The sequence below is a fragment of the Alosa alosa genome, chromosome 8 (genome assembly GCF_017589495.1).
Source record: "Alosa alosa isolate M-15738 ecotype Scorff River chromosome 8, AALO_Geno_1.1, whole genome shotgun sequence".
Taxonomy (NCBI): domain Eukaryota; kingdom Metazoa; phylum Chordata; class Actinopteri; order Clupeiformes; family Clupeidae; genus Alosa; species Alosa alosa.
In genome coordinates this window covers 35,714,287-35,741,786 of record NC_063196.1, presented here as the reverse complement: position 1 = coordinate 35,741,786, position 27,500 = coordinate 35,714,287, and the positions used below count along the sequence as shown (strand labels likewise).

The 27,500-nt window shown below is 45.7% G+C and overlaps 1 protein-coding gene across 1 annotated transcript in view; it reads right to left on the bottom strand.

Moving 5' to 3' along the window:
* Positions 1–27,500, bottom strand: part of mthfd1l (methylenetetrahydrofolate dehydrogenase (NADP+ dependent) 1 like) — a 66,778-nt gene that overhangs the window by 29,502 nt on the left and 9,776 nt on the right. Inside the window, 9 exon segments of the mRNA XM_048250854.1 lie at positions 3,827–3,903; positions 7,958–8,060; positions 10,615–10,689; positions 17,829–17,936; positions 21,690–21,736; positions 22,750–22,886; positions 24,726–24,899; positions 25,432–25,529; positions 27,055–27,134. Coding sequence (XP_048106811.1) covers positions 3,827–3,903; positions 7,958–8,060; positions 10,615–10,689; positions 17,829–17,936; positions 21,690–21,736; positions 22,750–22,886; positions 24,726–24,899; positions 25,432–25,529; positions 27,055–27,134 — 899 coding nt within the window.

The window sequence follows — 27,500 nt, the reverse complement described above, 5'->3', positions numbered from 1 at the left end:
GCTTACCTACATCAAATATATCCCTGATCAATGAAATGTTGTTTTGAATCAGCCTACCTGGCACACAGTAGGTCTGGTCAGGATGGACAACCTGCTCCACAACTTCACTCAATCTATTAGCCAACGCTTTAGAGAGCAATTTATATTCAGTACAGAGGATTGACACAGGTCTCCATGATTTTATGTCATTCAAATCCCCTTTTGGGGGGAGCAAAGTGAGTATTGCCCTCCGGCAGCTCAGTGGCAACCGGCCTCCTGGCAAGACTGTCGCTGAGAACAGTCAGCACATCCTCACCCACTTCTGACCAAAAGGACTTATAAAAGTCCACCGGTAGACCATCCAACCCTGGTGCCTTTCCACACTCCATACTCTGAGGGCTCTCTCTGCAGCTCCTCTAGGGTCAAAACCCTTCCAAGGACTGCATTCTTCTTCGGCCACCTGGGGTAGGTTCTCAAAGAAGGACTGGTCATCCACCTGGAATATCCCGAGCTCTCACTCTTATATAGGTTCGTGAAAACTGACTGCTCTCTGACTTTATTTCAGCCAGATTGGACAACAGAACTCCATCCTCAGAAAGCAGTGAGTGAATGAACCTCCTCTGTCCATTCTTTTTTTCCAAATTAAAAAGAATTTAGAAGGAGCGCCCATCAATTCCACACTCTGAAAGCGGGACCTGACCAGAGCTCCCTGTGCCTTTATGCCTAGCAGGTCAGCCAATGATTTCTGCTTCGCTTTAACGTTTGCTGTGTAAGTCTGGTTGCCAGTTTGTTCAGCTAAATGCTGGAGTTCAATTATTTCCTTTTCAAGTTTCATCATTGAACGAGTTATGTCCCTTGTGACACTGAAAGTATAATACTGACACAGTTGTCTTATTTGTGATTTACCAAAGTCCAACCACTGTTGCAACGAGCTAAAAGATGGCTTTGTGTTCTTAAAATCCTGCCAAAACAGTCTAAATACCTCTCTAAAATGGCCATCCGATGACAAGTTATTATTAAAATGCCAATAAGCACTTTTAGACTTTACAGAACTCAAAGAAAAGAGAACAAAAACCAAACTGTGGTCTGAAAAACCAACTGGGATGATCACACATTTCCTAAACAAACTCAGCTGATGCTTAAAACCATAAAACCTGTCCAGTCTAGCCAATGACAAAAGGTTATTGTAGGAGTGAACCCATGTGTATTTTTTCTGAGTACTGTGAAAGTTCCTCCAGACATCAACAAGCTCATTTGCATTCATCAGTTCTATGAGTCTTCATGCGGAGGGCATGTGTGGCTCTACATGATTCCTATCCATTGCATTTTTTCAGTACAATTAAAATCACCTCCCAGGAGTAAAAAAAATCCTCAGATTCACAATTCGTAGAGCATCATTTAGCATAGTCAAGAAAAAGCATTCTATCAATTGGTGTAGTGGGTGCATAAACACAAAAAAAGAAATTGTTTTCAAATTGGGCTCTGACTTTTAGGAGTCTACCCTTGACTAATTCCTCAGTCTGGTAGGGAAATGGGAGTAAAGGTCCGAGAAAAGAATGGCAACACCACCACTATTGGAAGTGTTGTGACTTAAAATAGACAGGCCATCAAACTCACTTGCCCAGTCAGCAGCAATTGAGGCATCTGAGTGAGTTTCTTGAGCAAGAAGCACATCAAATCTATTCTTCTTAATCGTTTCAAACAACAAGGCTCTCTTGCTTCTTTCCCTGGCCCCATTTAAATTTTAAAGAAGCAATTCTGATTTCACCCATGATAAAAAAAAAAATATAAGAGTTGTGTACACGCTTCATCATCATAATACATGTGAAAAATAGACTAACATCAGACATCGCTATTTAACAAAAACGTTAATCTTGGTCATTATCTTTTTGAGACGGAAGCACTCTGATTTGTGAAGCAGCCCTCACCCAAAAAAAGATTTAGTTTTCGTGGTGAACTGCTCCACATCAGGGAAGTAGTCGCCAATCCGGAACATTTCTCATATGTTTTTGTTTTGTCAAGAAGGATTTTATGTCTTCCACACTATAATCGCGAACTAGCAAACCCACTATGACGTAAGCTACAGGTAACGCTTACAGTCAGAGAAATCACTTTCAGATCAAGCTATCTGTGCCGCTTAAGATCTGTTAAATTATCGCCTCTTTTTAGTCCTTTTTTAGATCTTTTTTTTCTTTTGGGGCATTTTAAAAACATTTTCCTCCGCCTCCATGAGGGATTCATCTCCAGAGACGCAAGAACTTGGTCATAATTGACAGCAGAAGCACTGCTCTGGCGAAGTTCTGTGGACTGACTCTCGATTCTGCGCTCACTCGCGTCATCTGTGGGAGAACTTTGTTCCCGCCTACTGGCTTATCAATCGGGTTACCCCGCTAACCTCTTTCCAAAAAAGGGAAGCATGATCTGCCCCTACTGACTCGGGCTGAGGCAGACGAAGGCCCACTGGATACAGCGGTTGCTGCAAACCGCAGCAGTAGATCACCCATTCGGCAGACTGCTCATCTACCACAATTTCATTAGGCATAGGCCTACTGGTGTTTTTCGTGATTTATTTGCACATCACCGAATTCCCCTTGCCTTAGGACATGACCCAACAAGGTGCCCTGATTGCCCACAACCAAAGCACTTCATGACACTTGTTGAAGATAGATAACATAACTGAAGTTATCCACCTTCACGCTTTAGAGTTAGGTCCAAATCATCTTTGTTATCTTTGTGAATCATAAATACGGATCGCCTGAACCATTTACCAATAACGAGTTTCAGAAGTGGGGATTTGCTTCCAATTGGAATCTTTTTAATTGCGGAAACCAATTTACCATACCGTGATAAAATTTCAGCCAAAACCTCATCTTTAATAAATGGGGAACATTTGACAAAGTCACTTTCTTTTGATGGAGGGAGAGAGGAAGGACTACAGTAAAAATGCCGGCCAACCACTAAACCCCTTTCAACCAGCTCATTAGCCAACTCAACCGCGCTCAAAAAACAGCACAATCAAGATTGTTCATGCGGGTCAGCTGACAGAATATTGTCATGCCCTTACAACTTCTCCTGCTGCTAAACTACAAACCTCTACACTGGACATTCGATGTTATTTTAACAGCATGACGCCGTAAGTTTTTCAAAACTCTCCATACCTGGGGGTTGCAACCAAACACTGGAAGCAGACGCCCAGGTAAAACAAGTAACAACAAACCCCACGCTAGTAAAAGTACTTATACTAACCCAAAACTATGGAGGTGAGTATGGAGTATGGAGGAGTATGGAGGAGTGAGTATGGAGTATGGAGGAGTGAGTATGGAGTATGGAGGAGTGAGTATGGAGAAGTGAGTATGGAGTATGGAGGAGTGAGGAGTGAGTATGGAGGAGTGAGTATGGAGGAGTGAGTATGGAGAAGTGAGTATGGAGTATGGAGGAGTGAGTATGGAGGAGTGAGTATGGAGTATGGAGGAGTGAGTACAGAGGAGTGAGTATGGAGTATGGAGGAGTGAGTATGGAGTATGGAGGAGTGAGTATGGAGAAGTGAGTATGGAGTATGGAGGAGTGAGTAGTGAGGAGTGAGTATGGAGGAGTGAGTATGGAGGAGTGAGTATGGAGGAGTGAGTATGGATGAGTGAGTATGGATGAGTGAGTATGGATGAGTGAGTATGGATGAGTGAGTATGGAGGAGTGAGTATGGAGGAGTGAGTATGGAGGAGTGAGTATGGAGGAGTGAGTATGGAGTATGGAGGAGTGAGTATGGAGTATGGAGGAGTGTGTGTATATCTGTGTGTGCGCACGTGTGTATATCTGTGTGTGTGTGTGTGTGTGTGTGTGTAACACTTACCTGTCGCACGTGGCCCTTCTCTGTAGGTGCCTGGCCCACTGAGATTCTCCTCAGGAAACGGTCATTAGTGTCTAGCACTGGGGGGAGACACACACACACACACTCGCATCAAGTTCAAGGGTACAGGACACAAACCTCACAGCCACTATTCACAACACACACAATCCTGCACCCAAACAACACACACATTATACACACATCACTGCACCCAAACAATACATTTCTCGGGGCAGCCGTGGTCTACTGGTTAGCTCTTCAGACTTGTAACCGGAGGGTTGCCGGTTCGAACCCCGACCAGTAGTCACGGCTGAAGTGCCCTTACCACCAGCCACCTAACCACTCACTGCTCCCAGAGTGCCGCTGTTGATGCAGGCAGCTCACTGCGCCGGGATTAGTGTGTGCTTCACCTCACTGTGTGTTCACTGTGTGCTGTGTGTGTTTCACTAATTCACAGATTGGGATAAATGCAGAGACCAAATTTCCCTCACGGGATCAAAAGAGTATATATACTTATACTATACTTATACACACACACATTACTGCACCCAAACAACACACACATTACACACACTGTACTGCACCCAAACAACACACATTATACACACATTACTGCACCCAAACACCACACACATTATACACATTACTATACCCAAACAATACATTTTCGGGCAGCCGTGGTCTACTGGTTAGCTCTTCAGACTTGTAAATCGAGGGTTTGTCTCGAACTCTCGGACTCAGTAGTCACGGCCAAAGTGCCCTTACTCACTCAGCCACCTAACCACTCACTGCTCCCAGAGTGCCGCTGTTGATGCAGGCAGCTCACTGCGCCGGGATTAGTGTGTGCTTCACCTCACTGTGTGTTCACTGTGTGCTGTGTGTGTTTCACTAATTCACAGATTGGGATAAATGCAGAGACCAAATTTCCCTCACGGGATCAAAAGAGTATATATACTTATACTATACTTATACACACACACATTACTGCACCCAAACAACACACACATTACACACACTGTACTGCACCCAAACAACACACATTATACACACATTACTGCACCCAAACACCACACACATTATACACACATTACTATACCCAAACAATACACATATTATACACACAAACAATACACACTTTACTGCACCCACATAGCATATTTACACTATAACACACACAACACTTTACAGGAAAAACAAACGATTTTCTGTGGTCTGAATAGGGGTATGCACACACACGCACACACATGCACACACACACATGCACACACATGCACATGCACACACACACACAGTCCTCTGCAACGAGGTCAGCTGGGGACTCTATGGTTGGTTAACGAGGTCAGCTGGGGACTCTATGGTTGGTTTATGTTGGAGTTAACAGCTAAGGCCACGGGAACACAACTCTTAGCTCTCGCTGTAAACACGCACGCAGGCACACACACGCACACAGGCACACGCACACAGCCCAATTCAAGCACAGGCATTCATATAGCTTCATACCTAACACACACATACAGGGGACCATGCATGCATGCTCACACACACACACAGGCATGCAAACACACACACAGGCATGCAAACACACACACACACACACACACACACACACAGGCACACAGGCATGCAAACACACACACAGGCACACACACACACAGGCATGCAAACACACACAGGCATGCAAACACACACACACACACATATACACAGGCATGCAAACACACACTCTCGTATACACACACACACACACAGGCACACACACAGGCACACACACACAGGCATGCAAACACACACAGGCATGCAAACACACACACAGGCATGCACACACACACACACACACACACATATACACACAGGCATGCACACACACACACACACACACATACAGGCATGCAAACACACAATCTCGTATACACACACACACAGGCACACAGGTATGCAAAAACACACGTATACACACAGGCATTCAAACACACACTCTGGTATACACACACAAACACACGTATACACACAGGCATGCAAACACACACTCTCGTATACACACACACAGGCACACAGGCATGCAAACACACACACACAGGCATGCAAACACACACACACAGGCATGCAAACACCCACAGGCATGCAAACACACACAGGCATACAAACACACACACACACACGTATACACACAGGCATGGAAACACGCAGGCACACAGGCATGCAAACACACACAGGCACACACACAGGCACACACACACACACAGGCATGCAAACACGCACACACACACACACACACACAGAGGCATGCAAACACACACACATGCACACACACACAGGCACACAGGCATGCAAACACACACACACACACACACACACAGGCATGCAAACACACACACACACACAGGCACACACACACACAGGCATGCAAACACACACAGGCATGCAAACACACAGGCACACACAGGCATACAAACACACACACACACACACACACAGGCATGCAAACACACACAGGCACACAGGCATGCAAACACACACAGGCACACACACAGGCACACACACACACAGGCATGCAAACACGCACACACACACACACACACAGAGGCATGCAAACACACATACACACACACACAGGCACACAGGCATGCAAACACACACACACACACACACACACAGGCATGCAAACACACATACACACACAGGCACACACACACAGGCATGCAAACACACACAGGCATGCAAACACACAGGCACACAGGCATGCAAACACACACATACACAGGCATGCAAACACACACAGGCATGCAAACACACACAGGCACACAAACACACACACACACACACACACACACGTATACACACAGGCATGCAAACACACAGGCACACAGGCATGCAAACACACACAGGCACACAAACACACACACACACACACACACAGGCATGCAAACACACACACACATGCATGCAAACACACACAGGCACACACACACACAGGCACACAGGCATGCAAACACACACACACACACACACACAGGCATGCAAACACACACACGCATGCAAACACACACACACAGGCACACAGGCATGCAAACACACACACAGGTACACACACACAGGCATGCAAACACACACACACACAGGCATGCAAACACACACATACACACACAGGCACACACACACACAGGCATGCAAACACACACGCATGCAAACACACACATCCACACACACACACAGGCATGCAAACACACACACACAGGCATGCAAACACACACATACACACAGGCACACCACACACACACACAGGCATGCAAACACACACACGCATGCAAACACACACACACAGGCATGCAAACACACACACACACACACAGGCATGCAAACACACACACACACAGGCACACACACACAGGCATGCAAACACACACGCGCATGCAAACACACAGGCATGCAAACACACACATCCACACACACAGTCAGTCACACAGTGCAGGCTCCCAGCAGGCTAAAAACAACTGGCCGTTTCCCTGGAGACGGCCAGCCAATCAGCACACTTCTACCAGCTGTGTCACATCAACTCCCAAAGCCCACTTTCCCAGAGAGGAGAGAGAGAGGGGGAGAGAGAGAGAGAGAGAGAGAGAGGAGAGGGGAGAGAGAGAGAGAGAGGGGGAGAGAAAGAGAGAGAGAGAGAGAGAGGAGAGAGAGAGAGAGAGAGAGACATGTGTTGGTGGTCTGCCCTGGTATGAAGCTAAACTTCTGGGGTCATGTGAGAATGTAAAAGCTTTATAAACTGTGTGTGTGTTTATGTGTGCGTGTGTGTAAGTGTGAGTCTTACAGCTGAAAAACAAGTTGATGGAGGTGAGAGGTTTGTGGCTACTGTGTGTATGTGTGTGTGTGTGTGTAGAGGTAACCACTACTCACACTTAACTCTCAACCTACTGTGTGTGTGTGAGTATATGTATGTGTATGTGTGTGAGTGTATGCATGTGTATGTGTGTGTGTGTGTGTGTGTGTGTGTGTGTGTGTGTGTGTGCGTTGCGAGTTAAGTGTGAGTAGTGGTTACCTCTCTGCACACACACACGGTAGGTTGTGAGGTACTCAAGTGTTAGTAGTGTGTGTGTGTGTGTGAGTGTGAGTGTGTGAGAGAGTAGTGGTTACCTCTCTGCCAAGTGACCTTCTCAGGGTCAAGGTCGAGACGGACGAATCGCCTCACATCCTCAGGTGACAGGGCAGCTGGGTCTGAGTGTTTGATCCCCAAACGCTGAAACACACACACACACACACACACACACACACACACACACACACACACACACACACACACACACACACACACACACAGACAGTTCAGACTAACACCTTTGCTGAAATGAAAACTTTAAGTGTGTGTGTGTGCCGAGATGATCCACTGAGCTTTTCTTAAGACAAAACAAAACACAAAAAACACTAAAAACGTGTTAAGGCGAGACACTACAGGTGAATAGGGTAAAATTTTTAACAAGCAGATATCAATATGAAACTTCCTAAAAAATCGATTTTTTCCATGTTTTTAGGCATAAAATGTCATGTAAGTCAGGCTAAGAATAATATATCAACAAACCCCTCTGTAGAAATCTTCTACATATAGTTAGAGCATAAGTCTAGAAAGTTTGGTGTATGTCGCATTGCTTCTGAAGTGGAGTTTTGAGCTCAAGTGTGAGAGGAAACTCATTTTGAGAAAACAGCCTTGAAAGACAGCCAATGAGATTCCGTTCTCAGCCTAGACTCACCTTTGAACTTTCGCGATTGGTTGCTGATACAAAGGAAGTGTCCATATATGGATCACATAGCGTGATACAGGAAAAACAGAGCTTTCCAACGGTAGTACACATGATATGTTTTGTATCACGGTCGCGGGAGTGCATGCAAGGTTAGAATGCTAACTTTTGCTGAATTTAGGAGAAATATACCGGCGCGAGTAGACACAATATAATGAAATAAACACCTAAATGTGTAAATCGGACTTTTTGTTGTAGTAGTGTGATAGAATACATGCTAAGGTAACATACTAGCTCAAAATATCGAAATTGACCAGTGCATGAAAAAGCGATGTTTTCACCTGCCGTGTCTACGTAAACAACAATATCAGCTTTTATAGTATATCAGCTTTTATAGTATATCACCTAACCCCTCATTGCTGCTTGACGTCAGCCTGTTGTTGCAGAGCTCACTGCGCGGGATTAGTGTGTGCTTCACCTCACTGTGTGCTGAGTGTGTTTCACTAATTCACGGATTGGGATAAATGCAGAGACCAAATTTCCCTCCGCGGCGTGAAACAGTATACTTATACTTTTAGCTCAAACGTACCCAACAGCAATATCAGCTTTTTAGCCTGCTTCCTTTCAGAGTAATCTACCCGTCCCATCTGTCCGCCCTTAAAACGCCACCGGCCCACCGGAAATGATGACCACTCCGCTATTGATCCAGCCAATGAGGAGCAGGATGAAATGTGGGAAGTGCTCAAGCATGCCACTGGCTAGACTGTTACCATGGCTACTAATTGTCACACCTGCTCACCAAAGAGTAGTATATGTAATATAACTAACTCTATTAGTTAGTATATGTATACTACACAACAGTATGTAGCAAACAAGCTGACGGAGATCTGTTGGAGTTGGTGGGTAACAGGCTGACGGAGGCTGACGGAGGTCTGATGGAGTTTGGCCACAGATGCTCACTGACCGGGCAGACGGTATAAGACGTTATCGGACATTATCTCACGTTATCGGACATTATCAGACAGTATCACACGTTATCGGACGGTATCACACGTTATCGGACGTTATCACACGTTATCGGACGTTATCAGACAGTATCACACGCCATCGACGTTATCGACAGTAATACACGCATCGGACAGTATCACACGCTATCAGACGTTATCGACAGTATCGGGCGATCACACGCTATCAGACAGTATCACACGCTATCGGACGAAGTGCTGGTGGCATACCGTTCACACTGTGGCGTCGCGTATATTTTCGCTATGATATGAATTTTAATATACCGCCATACCGCGTATTTGATTACATTAACGCTGGGAACACTGGCGCCGCCGACAGTGTTTCACGGACTTTTTCACACGAGACGCATGGTGCCACTGCGAAGCATAGTGAGGGTAAAACAAAACACCTGGAAGTTTTTTTCCCTGGAAGTATGACCCTTAAGGCTTAATTTATCCTTAGATAAGGGGTTTATTTAAGGGTGTTGTACAGAATACCTTAAATTGTTTCTTTAGTTAAGGAAAACGTTAATGGGATACCGCTAAAGGGATTTACCGTCACGAAAATTCCATTGAGATTGTTCAACAGCAACTAGCTGGCTAGTAGGTGATGTCGTTAGTTAGCAACCCACCAAACCACAAATCGGACGTTATCAGACAGTATCACACGTTATCGGACGGTATCAGATTTAAGAAGGGGTGTAAATGCAATCTCACACACACACAAACACACCTCTTTTCCTGCTTGAATTTGTTCTGTGTCACATTGGTGTCTTCTTTCACATCATCATCCTTCTCTCTTCTTTTTTCTCTCTTCTTCTCTCTTCTCTCTCTCTCTCTCTCTCTCTCTCTCACCAAGTTGTCCCTCAACTGAAACAATGGCGCCATCTAGTGGTGTGTGGCACACCTTACATCAATCTCTGAACAGGGAAGAGCATTTCTATATCTGAACGCTGGGGTATCTTAGAGGGTTAGTATCTGATTCCTGGGCAGGGGTATTGTACAGTAGTGTCCGATTCCTGGGGTATTTTAGAGGATTAGTGCCTGACTTTACCTGAAGCCGGCTCAGCTGGATGGGGGAGAAGCGGCGGACTCCGTTCACAGACGGCACCAGACGGTTATACAGGGCCTGGAGGAACAAGAGTGAGAACACACACAGTTATCACACACAAACACAGTTATCACACACATACAGTCATCACACACACAGTTATCAATAATAATAACTTCAGTCATCACACACAATAATACCGCCACAGTTATCACAATAACAATAATAATATAGTTATCACTAACACACACAGTCATCGCACACACAGTCATCACACATACAGTTATCATAATAATAATAACACACACAGTCATCACACACACACAATAACAGTCATCACACACACACAGTTATCAATGCCACACACACACCAAGCCATCACACACACACACAGTTATCACAATACAATAACACATAAAGGCTATCACACACATACACACAGTCATCACACACACAGTTATCACTAATACACGCGACATCAATAATCACATCAATAATAATACACACCGTCATCACACACACAGTTATCACACACACACACACAGTTATCACACACACACACATAGTTATCACACACACACACATAGTTATCACACACACACACAGTCATCACACACACACAGTTATCACACACACACACACACAGTCATCACACACACACACAGTCATCACACACACACACACACATAGTTATCACACACACACACACACAGTCATCACACACACAGTTATCACACACACACACACACAGTCATCACACACACAGTTATCACAACACACACAGTCATCACACACACAGTTATCACACACACAGTTATCACACAACACACAGTTATCAATAATACATACATTACAATAATACAGTCATTAATACATAGTTATTACACATACAAAGTTATCACATACATAATATAGTTATCCACATATACACAGTCATAACAATATTATTATTTCACACACAGTATTACACACAGTAGTTACATACATGCGACACCGCCATCAAACACACAGTGATCACTACACACACACACACACACAGGACCTGGCTATCACACACAATACAGCCAGTCATCATATACAATAATTATAAGAAGCTACATAGTTATCACACACACACAGTCATCACACACACACACACACAGTTATCACACACACAATACATACACCACACACAGTCATCATAGTAATTACACACACAAACAATAATAGTTATTCATTAGTCATCACAATACACAGTTATCACACACACACAGTCATCACACACACACACACATAGTTATCACACACACACACACAGTACAGTCATCACACACAGTTATCACACACACACACAGTCATCACACACACAGTTATCACACACACAGTTATCACACACACACAGTTATCACACACACACAGTTATCACACACACACAGTTATCACACACACACATTACACACACAGTCATCACACACACAGTTATCACACACACAGTTATCACACACACACAGTTATCACACACACACACATAGTTATCACACACACACAGTCATCACACACACACAGTTATCACACACACAGTCATCACACACACAGTTATCACACACACGCGCACACCGTCATCAAACACACAGTGATCACACACACACACACACACACACACACACACCGGCCATCACACACACACACACAGTCATCACACACACACACAGTCATCACACACACACACAGTCATCACACACACACACACAGTCATCACACACACAGTCATCACAACACACACACACAGTCATCAACACACACAGTCATCACACACACAGTTATCACACACCGGTCATTATACACACAGTTATCACACACACGTGCTGCTGCTGTTGATGCAGTTAGGATTAGATTCAACTTTATTGTTGTTGTGCAGAGTACAAGTACAAAGACAACAAAATGCAGTTTGCGTTTAACCTGCACCTAAGCATCTAAGTACAAAAAAGCAGAAAAGTGCAATGTGGTATACAAAGTATAGACAGGTGGTGCATAACCAGGACAAGATATATTGTGCAGTGTAGACAGTACAGGGTTTCATAGCGCTTCCATTTCACTCGTGATATGCAGTAAAAATGATGCCGCGGCGAAAGTGCAAAAAAATATTTAGGCGACTGGTGCTAATGACTTCTAACCATGTCAATGTTTGTCTACAAAATACACTGCAACATCAAGAAACATTACTGGTGCAAACCATAGAATCACGCCAATAATGCAGCATAAAACTACACCTCCATCAACGTTAGCAGTTTTGGCTAGACTCGCTAGTAGTCGCTTCTATCAAATCCAAGAGCGCAGGAAAAAGCGGAAAGTTAGACTAGCCAGCCAAGATGCAAAGATTGAAGAAATTAGTTCTTCTATCCAATCAATTCATTGGATATAGGAGGAACAGGATGAGATTCTGAGAATGCAGTGAGAGAAGGAAAGGTAACCTTAACATGCCTTTTAGCCTAGTTGACCTATTGGCTGCAATATACAAAATATAGCTGTAGCTTAACCGGCACAAAAGTAGCCTCCCGTAATACTCCCATTTTATTCAAAGGTAGAACGCTACTGACAACTCCAGGCTTCCACGCATGCTTGTTTGTTTACACCAATACAAGCTTAAGTGTAAAACGAAAAGTAGGCCTAACGCTTGCCTACTGCCCCCATCAATGCAGATATTTCAAATAAAAACTAAAAGTTTAAAACATATATCCTTGATTAGCCTATGTTGGTTTTGTGGAAGAGGAAATGGACTGTTTTAGTAGTAGTATTAGGCAGTATGCAGTCAGATAGGTCACCATGGGCATATTTGGATTAGCTATAGATGGATTCACAAATAAATAAATTAGCCTACATTTGGCAGGATACTTGATATACAGGCTAAAATGCAAATATGGCAATGTATTATATTATTTTACATTAACAAAATGTAGGGAAAATAGAACAGACTGAAAATAAAGTATGCACTGATCTTTAAAACCTGTTTCCTGTAGCCTAAATGTTGTCAGTCATTCTTAATATTCTCAGAATTGGTGCACTGGCATGTTTAACTGTTAGCTGCAGTATAATGTTAGATTATTTGTAAGTTAAGTACAGAACTGACTGTGCGCCCAAATTTTTGTCTGTGCTCCTAAATTTTTTAACTTGGGCGCACAAGTGCTCTTGTAAATTTTTTTTAGTGTAGAGCCCTGCAGTAGTATGTAGCTGGTTTACAGAAGGTGCTTTACAGTAATATAACTAAATATAAATATAAATATGTGCGGTGTATTAGCAATTACCTTATAAGAACAGAATAAATATGGCTATGTAAACAATGTATGAACAACATGTTCAGATATGTGCAGTGTAGTAGCAGTAACATGATAAGAGTAGTAAGAATAATATAGATTATAGCAGTGGTTTGGTTCTCAACCTTTTTTCAGTGATGTACCCCCTGTGAAATATTTTTCAGCTGGCACCCCTAACCAGACAAGAATTGTCAAGCACGCTTCAACCACGACTCCATCGCTTGAGTTTTGACAGTGATTGACAGGTGATGGGGGTGGCATGTGACAGGTTGAGTCGAACCATCATGGTATGGGGGTGACTCTGGGTTTTTAGGATAATGAAATTGAATAGCCTACTGAAATATAAATTTCATTTTATGAACTTATATTTTCCTGAAATATTTATTAAATAATTGTTTTTTAAAAGTATTTTTGCATGGATTCTACTTTTTAAATATATGTATATTTTAATTTTTTCATGTATTAGTACTAGCATTGATTTTTAAAGAAATAAAATATAAAAATTCTTATATTTTGACATGTATCTCACCACAGCAAGCTCATAGCTCTACATGCATTTCATGTGTGTGTAGGGCAGACTGTATCTGACCTGAATCTGGCAATATCATTGCCATGGTGGAGGGATTCTCTGGGGCTAAGCAATTTACAGTCATATGTGGTGTGCGCCTTACAGAAATAAATGCCATTTTTTTATTTAGTGATTAAAAATGACCTTTCTGCGCTCCATATCTGTGGCAAAACTGATCTGACTGAACCAGAGTTTGCGTGTTAGCCAATGTGTGCCTATGGTGTCTGCACCTATGATTCTCTACAACTTCTTACTGCATTGCCATGAACAAAGTAAAGGCAAAAAAGGTGTTTCTTTGTCGAACAATTTGGGATGCAATGTGAGCCTTGAATTGGATGCCATGCAGGAATTTGCTAGGATCTCAAAACCGGATTATGAACATTCTTTGCCATAGAGAAACACACAATAGCGTTGGATTATAAACATGCTTTGCCACAAAAACAGACAAAAACGTGAAGTCGAGCTATATGAAGTTATTATTTTGCTGTCACTTTGTCTGTTTTCATAAGCCAGAAAGATCGACATACTTGGTACCAATAGATAGCCCCGTATCTCCTCTTTCATCTGACATGCTTGCCATATCAATGCGTTAACAGGTTCGTGAGTAATTCAAACAAGAGTAATGGGTGTGCAGGTGAACGCAGAGAAGACTGTAAATGATGCAATTTGATTTAATTTCATGATTTTTTCTTATTTTCATACTTTAACGTACAGACAAGTGTGTGGTCTCGTTGGAAAGCCCCACTTCTGCTCAGTCATGCAATAATGGTTTCATCTCGATGAACAGTTGCGGAGCAATGTAACAGAGAAGAAAGGGTTTGTTCTTTGACGGACTTTGCATCAATCAGGTTCTAAGGGTTAAAATCTCACATACCCCCTGGAGTGCCTTCGCGTACCCCCATTTGAGAACCACTGGATTATAGGATACACTGGAATACAGCAGCTGTAGTTAGCATATGCTACATTTAGCATACACTATAACACAGCATTTGATGCAGTTAGCATACGCTGCATTTAGCATACACTATAACACAGCATTTGATGCAGTTAGCATACGCTACATTCAGCATACGCTACATTTAGCATACGCTGTAATACAGCATTTGATACAGTTAGCATACGCTCCCTCCAAATCCTCCGTAGCTGCTTGTCGGACTACCACCGAGCCGTTAAAGCTGCTAAAACTCAGTACATTTCCACCCTGGTCTCCAGAAACAGTCACAGACCCCAGGTTCTTTTTAATACACTGAATTCTCTCTTAAATCCCCGTAATGAATCCCTTGTTGTGCCATCACCCGCCCTCTGTGAAAGTTTTCAAAAATTCTTCATTGACAAGGTTGCCGCTCTAAGGCCTTCAGATACCCCTGCCATCCCACTCCCTGCCCCTCCACCACTCCCCCTGCCAGCTGTCCTCAAGCAGTTTGAGCCCATTTCCCTATCCTCCCTCTCAGACATCTGCGGCCCTCAAACTGCCCCTCTGACTGCCTAACCCCCCGTCTACTCAAGGATGCTACTGTCCTCGACACGGTTGCCCCATTCCTCCTGCTGCTGATAAACACCATCCTCACATCTGGTTGCGTCCCGGCTGCCTTCAAGCATGCTGTGGTTCAACCATTACTAAAAAAGCCCAACCTTGACCCCGCTATACTCTCAAACTTCAGACCCATCTCCAAGCTACCGTTCCCATCCAAAGTCCTTGAGCGAGCGGTTTATGTCCAGCTGCAATCCTTCCTGTCCAACAATAACATCTATGAGAAGTTCCAGTCTGGCTTTAGAACAGCCCACAGCACAGAAACTGCGCTCCTGAGAGTCCTCAATGACCTGCTCCTAGCCGTTGACTCAGGTAGCCCTGTGATCCTGGTGCTCTTAGATCTAACAGCAGCCTTCGACACGGTGGATCACAGGATCCTGCTGTCTCGGCTCGAGAATCATGTGGGCATCAAAGACTCTGGAGTTCTTCCGGTCCTACCTGGCCGATAGGAGCTTCTCTGTCCAGCTAGGAGACTCTATCTCCTCTCCTGCCCCCCTCACCTGCGGGGTCCCTCAAGGCTCTATTTTGAGTCCCATCCTCTTTTTACTGTACATTTTACCCCTAGAGGATATCCTGGCAAAACACAACATCTCCTTCCACTGCTTTGCAGATGACGTCCAGCTGTATATCCCTCTTAAGGCTGATGGGCAGGTTGCACTCCATCTACTGTGTGACTGTCTTGCTGACATCAAGTCATGGATGGGTGCAAACTTCCTCAACCTTAATGAGAGCAAAACTGAGTTAATTGTCTTTGGCAAAACCTCTCCAGCCTTCTCCACCAATGCCCTGGGCCCCCTTGCCTCTAACATCAGGCCCTCTGTCAGAAATCTGGGCGTGATTTTTGACAGCAAATTCAAGTTTGAACAGCAGGTCAGTGCAGTAGTTAGGAAGAGCTTTTTCCACCTCAGAACCCTAGCTAAGACCAAAGCCTACCTGCCCCAGAGCGATCTTGAGAGAGTCATCCATGCCTTCATCACTTCACAACTGGACTACTGTAACGCTCTCTACACTGGCATCGATCAATCCCAGCTCCACTGCCTGCAGTTGGTTCAGAACTCAGCCGCCCGACTCCTCGCCTGCACTAAAAAATGTATCACCCCAGTTCTGGCTTCACTCCACTGGCTCCCCATCCGCTACCGCATCAATTTCAAACTCCTCTTGTCTGTGTACAAATCTCTCCATGGTCTGGCCTCCACCTACCTGTCTGATCTTCTACACCACCATTCCCCTTCCAGAGCTCTACGGTCAGCAGACCAACTGCGGCTGGAAGAACCCAGGGCCAGGCTGAAAACTAGGGGGGGCAGAGCCTTTTCAGTGGCAGCCCCTAGACTCTGGAACTGCCTCCCCCTCCACATCTGTTTAGCTCAGTCTCTAAATGTTTTTAATTCCCTTTTAAAGACCCACCTCTTTTCACTTGCCTTTGGCTAGTGTCTCCCTTTATGCCCCAGTGTTTAGTTTGAAATGTTCTTTTTCTGCTTTTCTTAATTTATTTGAACTGCAGCCCTTTTTGTTTTGTTTTTGTGCCTTCCTGTTTTTATTTATTGCACTTTATTGTGAAGCACTTTGGTGCGGCTAAGCCGTCTGTAAATGCGCTTTAAATAAATTTGACATTGACATTTAGCATACACTATAATACAGCATTTGATGCAGTTAGCATACGCTACATTTAGCATACACTATAATACAGCATTTGATGCAGTTAGCATATGCTACATTTAGCATACACTATAATACAGCATTTGATGCAGTTAGCATACGCTACATTTAGCATACACTATAATACAGCAATTGATGTCACAATGGAAGAGAATGATGTCACAAAAGTCACCTTATCTGATTGGGCGGCTTCGTGTAGGATGCGGGCGTCCACGGCGGCGGCCAGAAGGTTATTGGCTGCGGTGATGGCGTGGATATCGCCCGTCAGGTGCAGGTTGAACTGGAGCAGAGGAGAGGACAGGGAGAAGCTTAGCAGCATCATCATCATCATCACACACACACACACACACACACACACACACACACTGCGAGGCAATTCGTGTGCGCCTTCCCTCTTTATGTTACTTTGGCTCGTAACATAATTGGGCGCTCTTAGTCTTTGTAGCTCCCTCGTTAGAAGTCGCCTTTCGTTACGTCTTACGGGACTTTGACTTTCAGGGTCATTGGCTGCTTTTTTGGTGAGTGCCCTGGGCTTGATTGTGTTTTTTTTCTTCGGTGTTTGGTAGTCGCTGTTTCTTCCTTTCCGGGTGGATAACTCAGGCGGGGGCTCTTTGTGGGTGAGAGTGGTCAGCTTTGCTTTGCTGCTGTCCTCACATCGTAGCCTCGAGCTGACTAGGCCACTGAAGCCCCGCAGATAATCAGCTTTTGTTTTGGGGGTTTGAGATTAGACAGTGTAGGTCCACTATTCTCGCCCTTGGTACTCATCGTTTCGTGTGTGGCCAATTTGTCTGTTATGCCCTGGATCTTTTTGTATGCTCGCTGTTCGTAGCAGTAATCCAGCAACCAGGGGCGTCGCTTGCTATTCAAAACATTCGGGGCTAGAGCCCAGAAGTTAGAGTCCCTTTTGTCAGGGGTTTCTCCACCGAGAGATTTTGAAAATCAGGCTGATGAACATGAAATTTTAACCTACTTTGAGAATGAAAAGGAAGGCCAATCGTGAATGACTCACGCCACGGCATTCTGAATATTTTGATGTTTAAAGACCGTAAGGAGAACGTCTCTTCTGCCAAAGTGCACCACATACAACACCCAAAATATGACATTAAAATAGCCTGTAGAATAAACATCGCCACGCGACCTCTGTCAAGTGCACAGGTGTGAGCGTTAGATCTCGGGATAAACATTTGGACGTCATCACCTTCAATAAATGGGCTATGGGTGCCATGAAAGCAATGCATTTGGGTTGTGTATCACGAACTTTTGCCCAAAGAAAAAGTTCCATTCTGTCAAAATCAAGCCCAGCATGCATTGCTTGGAAGCCCCCTCAAACGAGGTCAGGTCTAATATCCATTTGTCCTTCTGTACACTTATTTCGCTAAGGCTAGTTAGTAGAAGCACGAAACAGCAATGCGTAATAGCTTAGAGGAGAAGGTACTTGAAATTGTAACATTTTGCAACAAATGATTCTAAACCTGCCCAGATCACGTCAGATTTTCTTGCGCTGCTGTTAATGCACACAATGGACACAAAACACAAAAGTCTCTTCTACGGGGCTATTTATTTCATTCACGCATTAGAGTTTTGTTGTTGTTGTTGACGGCCCATAGATCCGGGGCTATCCCCAGAGAATCCGGGGCTGTAGCCCCGAATGCCCAGGTCTAACGACGTGCCTGCCAGCAACCTTTCTCCGTGAGGAAGAAGGTCTTTGTTTGTGGTCTTAGTTGTCGCGCGCGCTTTCTGTGCTCTTTGTGTGTGACCACTTCGTTCTGCTACTTTGTAGCTTAGTTTTTCGCGTCGCTTCGATTGTTTGTAAACTTGCTACTTTGTTGTTCTACAGTATTACCTGTGTGTGAGGGATTGTAGTTTTATTTCTGCCTCTCAATTGGTTTAGAATAATTGTTACGTTTAATTGTTTACTCTAGATGGCTACCGACGAGGATTTCGTTAAATCACCATCTTTTCGAATCTTTCATAAACTCAACAAAGCACAAATGTTAAATGTGGCCAAGTCATATAATATTGAATTGTCCACCGCTGAACTGAGCACTAAAGATGCTGCAGTTACTCGTGCACAAGCTAAAAGAGTCAGAGCACGCCAGACATGCCAGACGTGACTTTAAATGATACGTTCATCGCTAAGCCTGAAGCGTGTGATAGGCTTTTTAAAGTCGACAACGACCGGCACAATGACACAAAACTGCATTTGCGTGGAATACGTCTGGAAAGGCACGCTCACACTCATCCGGCCTCTCGGACATCAGAGGCACGCTCACACTCATCCGGGCTCTCGGACAGCAGAGGCACGCTCACACTCATCCGGGCTCTCGGACATCAGAGGCACGCTCACACTCATCTGGGCTCTCGGACATCAGAGGCTCTGACACAACCTCTAATGGCGGATCGCCACGACCGACATCATTTCCCAGCAAGAGTGTTACGTTGGGGACAGGCAGAGACTCGCGTACGGCTACCACTTCCCCACTGGCGAGATCGGACTGTAGAGAAATGCGGTGAAGAGGCATCTCAGATATACCCTCTCCAATGGCACGAACAAGAACGCTGCTGCCTGTAGCACTGTGAGACGACAAGGGCAGGATCCCCTGGAGGAGAATGGACTGATTTGCACCGGTCGCACGCAAAATGCGCAGGCACAGAAACCTAGGGGTGCAATGCCATTTAAGGCCAACCTAGCCCTGCTTGGGGAGAGGCGTTTAGGATCTGGAGTCGTCCCCATCACTAGGGGTGCAATGCCATTTAAGGCCAACCTAGCCCTGCTTGGGAGAGGCGTTTAGGATCCGAGTCGCCCCCATCACTAGGGGTGCAATGCTATTAAAGGCCAACCTAGCCCTGCTTGGGGGAGAGGCGTTTAGGATCCGGAGTCGCTCCTTATCACTGCCGGCCCCGGCCTGGCCGTTAGAGGCCTTTCCCATATCGCTGCTGCCTGTCCTGAGAACCCGCTTGCTTTTTGATTTTCGCTTTCAATAATTATCTGGAGTCGTCCCCATCACTAGGGGTGCAATGCCATTTAAGGCCAACCTAGCCCTGCTTGGGAGGCGTTTAGGATCTGGAGTCGTCCCCATCACTAGGGGTGCAATGCTATTAAAGGCCAACCTAGCCCTGCTTGGGAGGCGTTTAGGATCTGGAGTCGTCCCCATCACTAGGGGTGCAATGCCATTTAAGGCCAACCTAGCCCTGCTTGGGGAGAGGCGTTTAGGATCCGGAGTCGTCCCCATCACTAGGGGTGCAATGCTATTAAAGGCCAACCTAGCCCTGCTTGGGAGGCGTTTAGGATCTGGAGTCGTCCCCATCACTAGGGGTGCAATGCTATTAAAGGCCAACCTAGCCCTGCTTGGGAGGCGTTTAGGATCTGGAGTCGTCCCCATCACTAGGGGTGCAATGCCATTTTAAAGACCAGCTAGCCCTGCTTAGAGGCGTTTGGGATCTGGAGTCGTCCCCATCACTAGGGTGCAAGACCAACCTAAGCCCTGCTTGGGAGGCGTTTAGGATCAGTCGTCCCCCATCACTAGGGGTGCAATGCTATTAAAGGCCAACCTAGCCCTGCTTGGGGAGAGGCGTTTAGGATCCGGAGTCGTTCCCATCACTGCCGTCCGTCCCGTCGTTAGAGGCCTTTCCCATATCGCTGCTGCCTGTCCTGAGAACCCGCTTGCTTTTTGATTTTCGTTTCAATATTAGGGGTGAATGCTATTAAAGGCCAACCTAGCCCTGCTTGGGAGAGGCGCTAGGATCCGAGTCGCTCTCATCACTGTCAGCCCTGGCCCTGCCATAGAGGCTCTTCTCCCATATCAGGGCTGCTGCCTGGTCTGAGAACCCGCTTGTTTTGATTTTCAAGCACCTAGACTTCGTTTGTCGTTACTGTAATCTTTAATTTCTGGTAATAAATATCTTTTTGTACCCTGTAACCCACTGTAACACGCATGCACACACACACACACACGTACACACAAACACTATAAACACACGCAGATTCAGACTCACACATAAACAGCATACACACAAACACACACAGCTTTACCTCCTCCATAGGAATAACTTGGGCATAACCCCCACCTGCTGCCCCACCTGAGAGAGAGAGAGAGAGAGAGAGAGAGAGAGAGAGAGAGAGAGAGAGAGAGAGATGGAGAGAGATGGAGATGAAGAGAGAGAGAGATAGATAGAGAGAGACAGAGAGATGGAGAGATAGATAGGGAGAGAGTGAGTGAGAAAGAGAGAGAGAGATGAAGAGAGAGATAGATAGAGAGAGAGATGGAGAGAGATGGAGAGAGATGGAGAGAGGGGAAGAGAGGAAATATCATAAACAGGGTATCTGCACATTTTCCAAGTGCAAATTTAAAGACTTTTAAGATCTATTCAAGACATCTTAATGGAACAATTAAGACTATCCCACAGCAAAAAGATACATAGGCTATGACAACTTACTTTTTTTTTTTATGCAAGAGTTTTTTTTTTTTTTTCTACTAATTTTAACCCTCACCCAATTTTGGATGTCTACAGAAGTTATGAAATATATTTTGGCTAAAGAAAAATAATTCTGTGAATTACCTTCACAGCTATAAATGCCCAAATTTTAGGGTCTGGGCTGCTTGCTTTTGAAGCTGGCTGTACATATCTGGTTGTGCTTACTGGCTGAGACTGACTGTTCTTCTCCTGTCTCTGTAGTAGCCTATGTGTAGTAGCCTGCTGTATGTAAGACATGTGCACTGGACTGGCAAATTATCAGACAAGTGACAGAAGCACTGGGCATAATTTGACCAGCAGTCTTCGCGTCCATAGTTTGTGAAACCATGCTGCATCCGAGCAAAGATTCTAAAAGCCCAGCGCAACTCCAAAAAGGAGGACAAGTGAGCGTCCGGCTTGAGGCTGCACCGCACAGGGCTTTTAAAATCCATATGTCCGGCCTAAATTGGAACGTATGGCCACCCTATCGCTAACAGGCTTATCAACTTTCTCCCGCTCATTCTACTGCTCACTGTCCCATACGCAAATTTAATACCTCCCTTTCGAAAATTCAAGACAATTTAAGACTTTTTTAGGCCTTAAAAACAGTCCTACACACACACACAGGGCAGTCCTACCCTTGACTCCAAATGTGGGTCCCTGGGAAGGCTGTCTCAGACAGGCGAAGGAGTTGAGCTGCAGGTGAGCAGAGAGGGCTTGGACCAGACCGAGGGTCACCGTACTCTTGCCCTCACCCAGTGGAGTAGGAGTAATGCTGGAAAACACACACACACACACACACACACACACACACACAGGGTGAGCAGAGAGGGCTTGGACCAGACCGAGGGTCACCGTACTCTTGCCCTCACCCAGTGGAATAAGACTCACACACACACACCAGGTTCTGCAGTTCTACACACACACACACACATGCACACACACACAGCCCTTCACCCCAATACTGTGTACACACACACACACACACACACACACACACACACACAGCCCTTCACCCCAATACTGTACACACACACACACACACACACCTTCACCCCAATACTGTGTACACACACACACACACACACACACACACACACCTTCACCCCAATACTGTACACACACACACACACACACACACACACCCCCCCTTCACCCCAATACTGTACACACACACACACATTCACCCCAATACTGTACACACACACACACACACACACACACACACACACACACACACACACACACACACCCCTTCACCCCAACACTGTACACACACACACACACACCCCTTCACCCCAATACTGTACACACACACACCCCTTCACCCCAACACTGTACACACACACACACACACACACCCCTTCACCCCAATACTGTACACACACACACACACACACACCCCTTCACCCCAATACTGTACACACACACACACACACACACACCCCTTCACCCCAATACTGTACACACACACACACACACACACCCCTTCACTGTACACACACACACACACCCCTTCACCCCAACACTGTTGACAGCCTCTCGCTCTCCCTCCTTCCTTACATTCCTCTCTTTTCAAACAAATGAGCACCAGGAGAACTTGCCTGGAGAACTAGGAGAACTTGCCTGGAGAACCAGAAGAACTTGCCTGGAGAACCAGGAGAACTTGCCTGGAGAACCAGGAGAACTTGCCTGGAGAACTAGGAAGGAGAACTTGCCTGGAGAACTAGGAGAACTTGCCTTTAGAACTAGGAAGGAGAACTTGCCTGGATAACCAGGAGAACTTGTCTGGAGAACTAGAAGAACTTTCCTGGAGAACTAGGAGAACTTGTCTGTAGAACCAGTCACTGCAAAACTATCCCTGGAGAACTAGCCTGGGAGAACAAACAAGCCCTGGAGAACTAGCCTTGGAGAACTAGGAGAACCAGTCACTGCAGAACTAGCCCTGGAGAACAAGTACTGGAGAAATAGCCTGGAGAACTATCCACTAGAGAACAAACAAGCCCTGGAGAACAAGCCAGTGGAGAACTAGCCATTGGAGAATTACAACAACACATTACATTTTATATAGAACCTCACTAACCACCACCAATGTGTAGCACCCACCCACATTATGCGCCAGAACGCTCACCACACACCAGCTTGAGGTGGAGAGTGAGGGAGTGAATGAGCCAATCACAGTGGGGGGATGATTAGGGGCCAGATTGAATGATCCAGGTTGGGAATTTCACCAGGACACCGGGGAACCCCCTACTCTTTGCGATAAGTGCCATGGGATCTTTAATGACCACAGTGAGTCAGGACCTCGGTTTAACGTCTCATCCGAAGGACAGCATCTCCTACAGTACAGTGCCCCCGTCACTGCACTGGGGCATTGGGATCGATCTTTTTGGCCAGAGGGAAGAGTGCCACCTACTGGCCACCCACCAACACCACTTCCAGCAATAAACCTGGTTTTCCAAGGAGGTCTCCCACTAGCCACTGGAGAACTAGCCTGGAGAACTAGCCACTGGCATATGGCTGCTCCTGGAAGCATTGGAGCAGAGAGAGGCGCACCTTGGCCTTGGAGTCTGTACCCACACACACACCCACACACACAACCACACACACATACCCGGCGACGATGACGTATTTGCCGTTGGGCTGCTCCTGCAGACGCTGCAGCAGGGACAGGCGCACCTTGGCCTTGGAGCGCCCGTACAGCTCTAGCTCCTCGGGCAGCAGGCCGATCTCCTGAGCCAACTGACCAATGGGCTTAGGAGTCTGGGCCCGCGAGATGGACAGATCACTAGAGAGAGAGAGAGGGAGAAGGGGAGGGAGAGGGAGAGGAGGGGTGGAGAGAGAGAGAGAGAGAGAGAGAAAGTGATGACAGAATTTTATATATAGAGGGGGTGATATAAAGGGGGTGGAGAGAGATATATAGGGAGAGAGATGATGGGAGACTGGAGGGAATGATGAAGGACGACGATCCTGGATGGCGTGTACCAGGGCCCAGGTGAGAATAGCGCTCAGTGTGATTGGAATGTAAATGGGTAAATGGGGCGCGTGTGAGAACTGTATGTTGCATACCTAGGTACAGGTAAGAGTGGAGGTGTGTGTGTGTGTTGTGTACCTGGGTACAGGTAAGAGTGGAGGTGTGTGTGTGTGTGTGTGTGTGTGTGTGTTGTGTACCTGGGTACAGGTAAGAGTGGAGGTGTGTGTGTGTGTGTGTTGTGTGTGTGTTGTGTACCTGGGTACAGGTAAGAGTGGAGTGTGTGTGTGTGTGTGTTGTGTACCTGGGTACAGGTAAGAGTGGAGGTGTGTGTGTGTGTGTGGTGTACCTGGGCACAGGTGAAAGTGGCTGCAGCTTCAGGGGGCGGAGCCTCCAGGGCTGATACCTCTGACACTCCGCCCACATCCCACAGCTCTGGACCACATTCTGATTGGACACAAACCAGGAAGTGAACAAATCACCCAGCCCCGCCTCCATCCTTCACCTGTACAACACCAGAGTCCTGATAGGGCCCCCCCCCTCGGCTGACATCTTGGGAACGCACTTTGGCCATGTTGGCGTATAGGTGGCATATAGTGAACAGTAGAGGGCATAAATTGAACAGTAGAGGGCATGTTGGCATATAGTGAACAGTAGAGGGCATGTTGGCATATAGGTGGCATATAGTGAACAGTAGAGGGCATGTTGGCATATAGGTGGCATATAGTGAACAGTAGAGGGCATATAATGAACAGTAGAGGGCATGTTGGCATATAGGTGGCATATAGTGAACAGTAGAGGGCATGTTGGCATATAGGTGGCATATAGTGAACAGTAGGGGGCATATAGTGAACAGTAGAGGGCATGTTGGCATATAGGTGGCATATAGTGAACAGTAGAGGGCATGTTGGCATATAAGTGGCATATAGTGAACAGTAGGGGGCATATAGTGAACAGTAGGGGCATGTTGGCATATAGGTGTATATAGTGAACAGTAGAGGGCATGTTGGGCATTATAGGTGGCATATAGTGAACAGTAGAGGGCATGTTGGCGTATAGGTGGCATATAGTGAACAGTAGAGGGCATATAGTGAACAGTAGAGGGCATATAATGAACAGTAGAGGGCATGTTGGCGTATAGGTGGCATAAAGTGAACAGTAGAGGTCATGTTGGCGTATAGGTGGCATATAATGACCAGTAGGGGGCATATAGTGAACAGTAGAGGGCATGTTGGCACATAGGTGGCATATAGTGAACAGTAGAGGGCATGTTGGCGTATAGGTGGCGTATAGTGAACAGTAGAGGGCATATAGTGAACAGTAGAGGGCATGTTGGCGTATAGGTGGCATATAGTGAACAGTAGAGGGCATGTTGGCATATAGGTGGCATATAGTGAACAGTAGAGGGCATGTTGGCACATAGGTGGCATATAGTGAACAGTAGAGGGCATGTTGGTATGGGTGGTGTGTAAGTGAACAGTAGAGGGCATATAATTAGGAACAGTAGGGGCATGTTGGTATTATGGGTGGCATATAGTGAACAGTAGAGGGCATGTTGGCATATAGGTGGCATATAGTGAACAGTAGAGGGCATGTTGGCGTATAGGTGGCATATAGTGAACAGTAGAGGTCATGTTGGCATATAGGTGGCATATAGTGGGCATGTTGGCATATAGGTGGCATATAGTGAACAGTAGAGGACATATAGTGAACAGTAGATGGCATGTTGGCGTATAGGTGGCATATAGTGAACAGTAGAGGGCATATAGTGAACAGTAGAGGGCATGTTGGCATATAGGTGGCATATAGTGAACAGTAGAGGGCATGTTGGCATATGGGTGGCATATAGTGAACAGTAGGGGGCATATAGTGAACAGTAGAGGGCATGTTGGCGTATAGGTGGCATATAGTGAACAGTAGAGGGCATGTTGGCGTATAGGTGGCATATAATGACCAATAGGGGGCATCTCACCTGCATCCTGAAGGCAGCACTCAGTTGGGCCACTTCAGTCCAGGAGCTCACGGCCAGAGACTCTGCCCCCGCACAGGGCTCTGCAGGTGAGGGAACAGTGCTTAGCAACAGGCTACAAACATCTCATTAATACCGCAGCAGCACTGTGTGTGTGTGTGTGTGTGCAAGTGTGTGTGCGTGCGTGTGTGTGCGTGCGTGTGTGTGCGTGTGTGCGAGTGTGTGTGAGTGTCTGTGTGCGTGCGTCAAAGTCAGCTTTATTGTCAATTTCTTCACATGCCAAGACATACAAAGAAGGGGAAATTCGTTTCTCACTATCCCGCGGTGGAGACAAGACATATTCTAACAATTTAAGTCCACAGACAAACATAACATTCAAGTAAACAATAAAAAGTAAATAGAAGGCACATACAATGAAGAAATAAGAGCAGCAAATTGGGTTGATTATT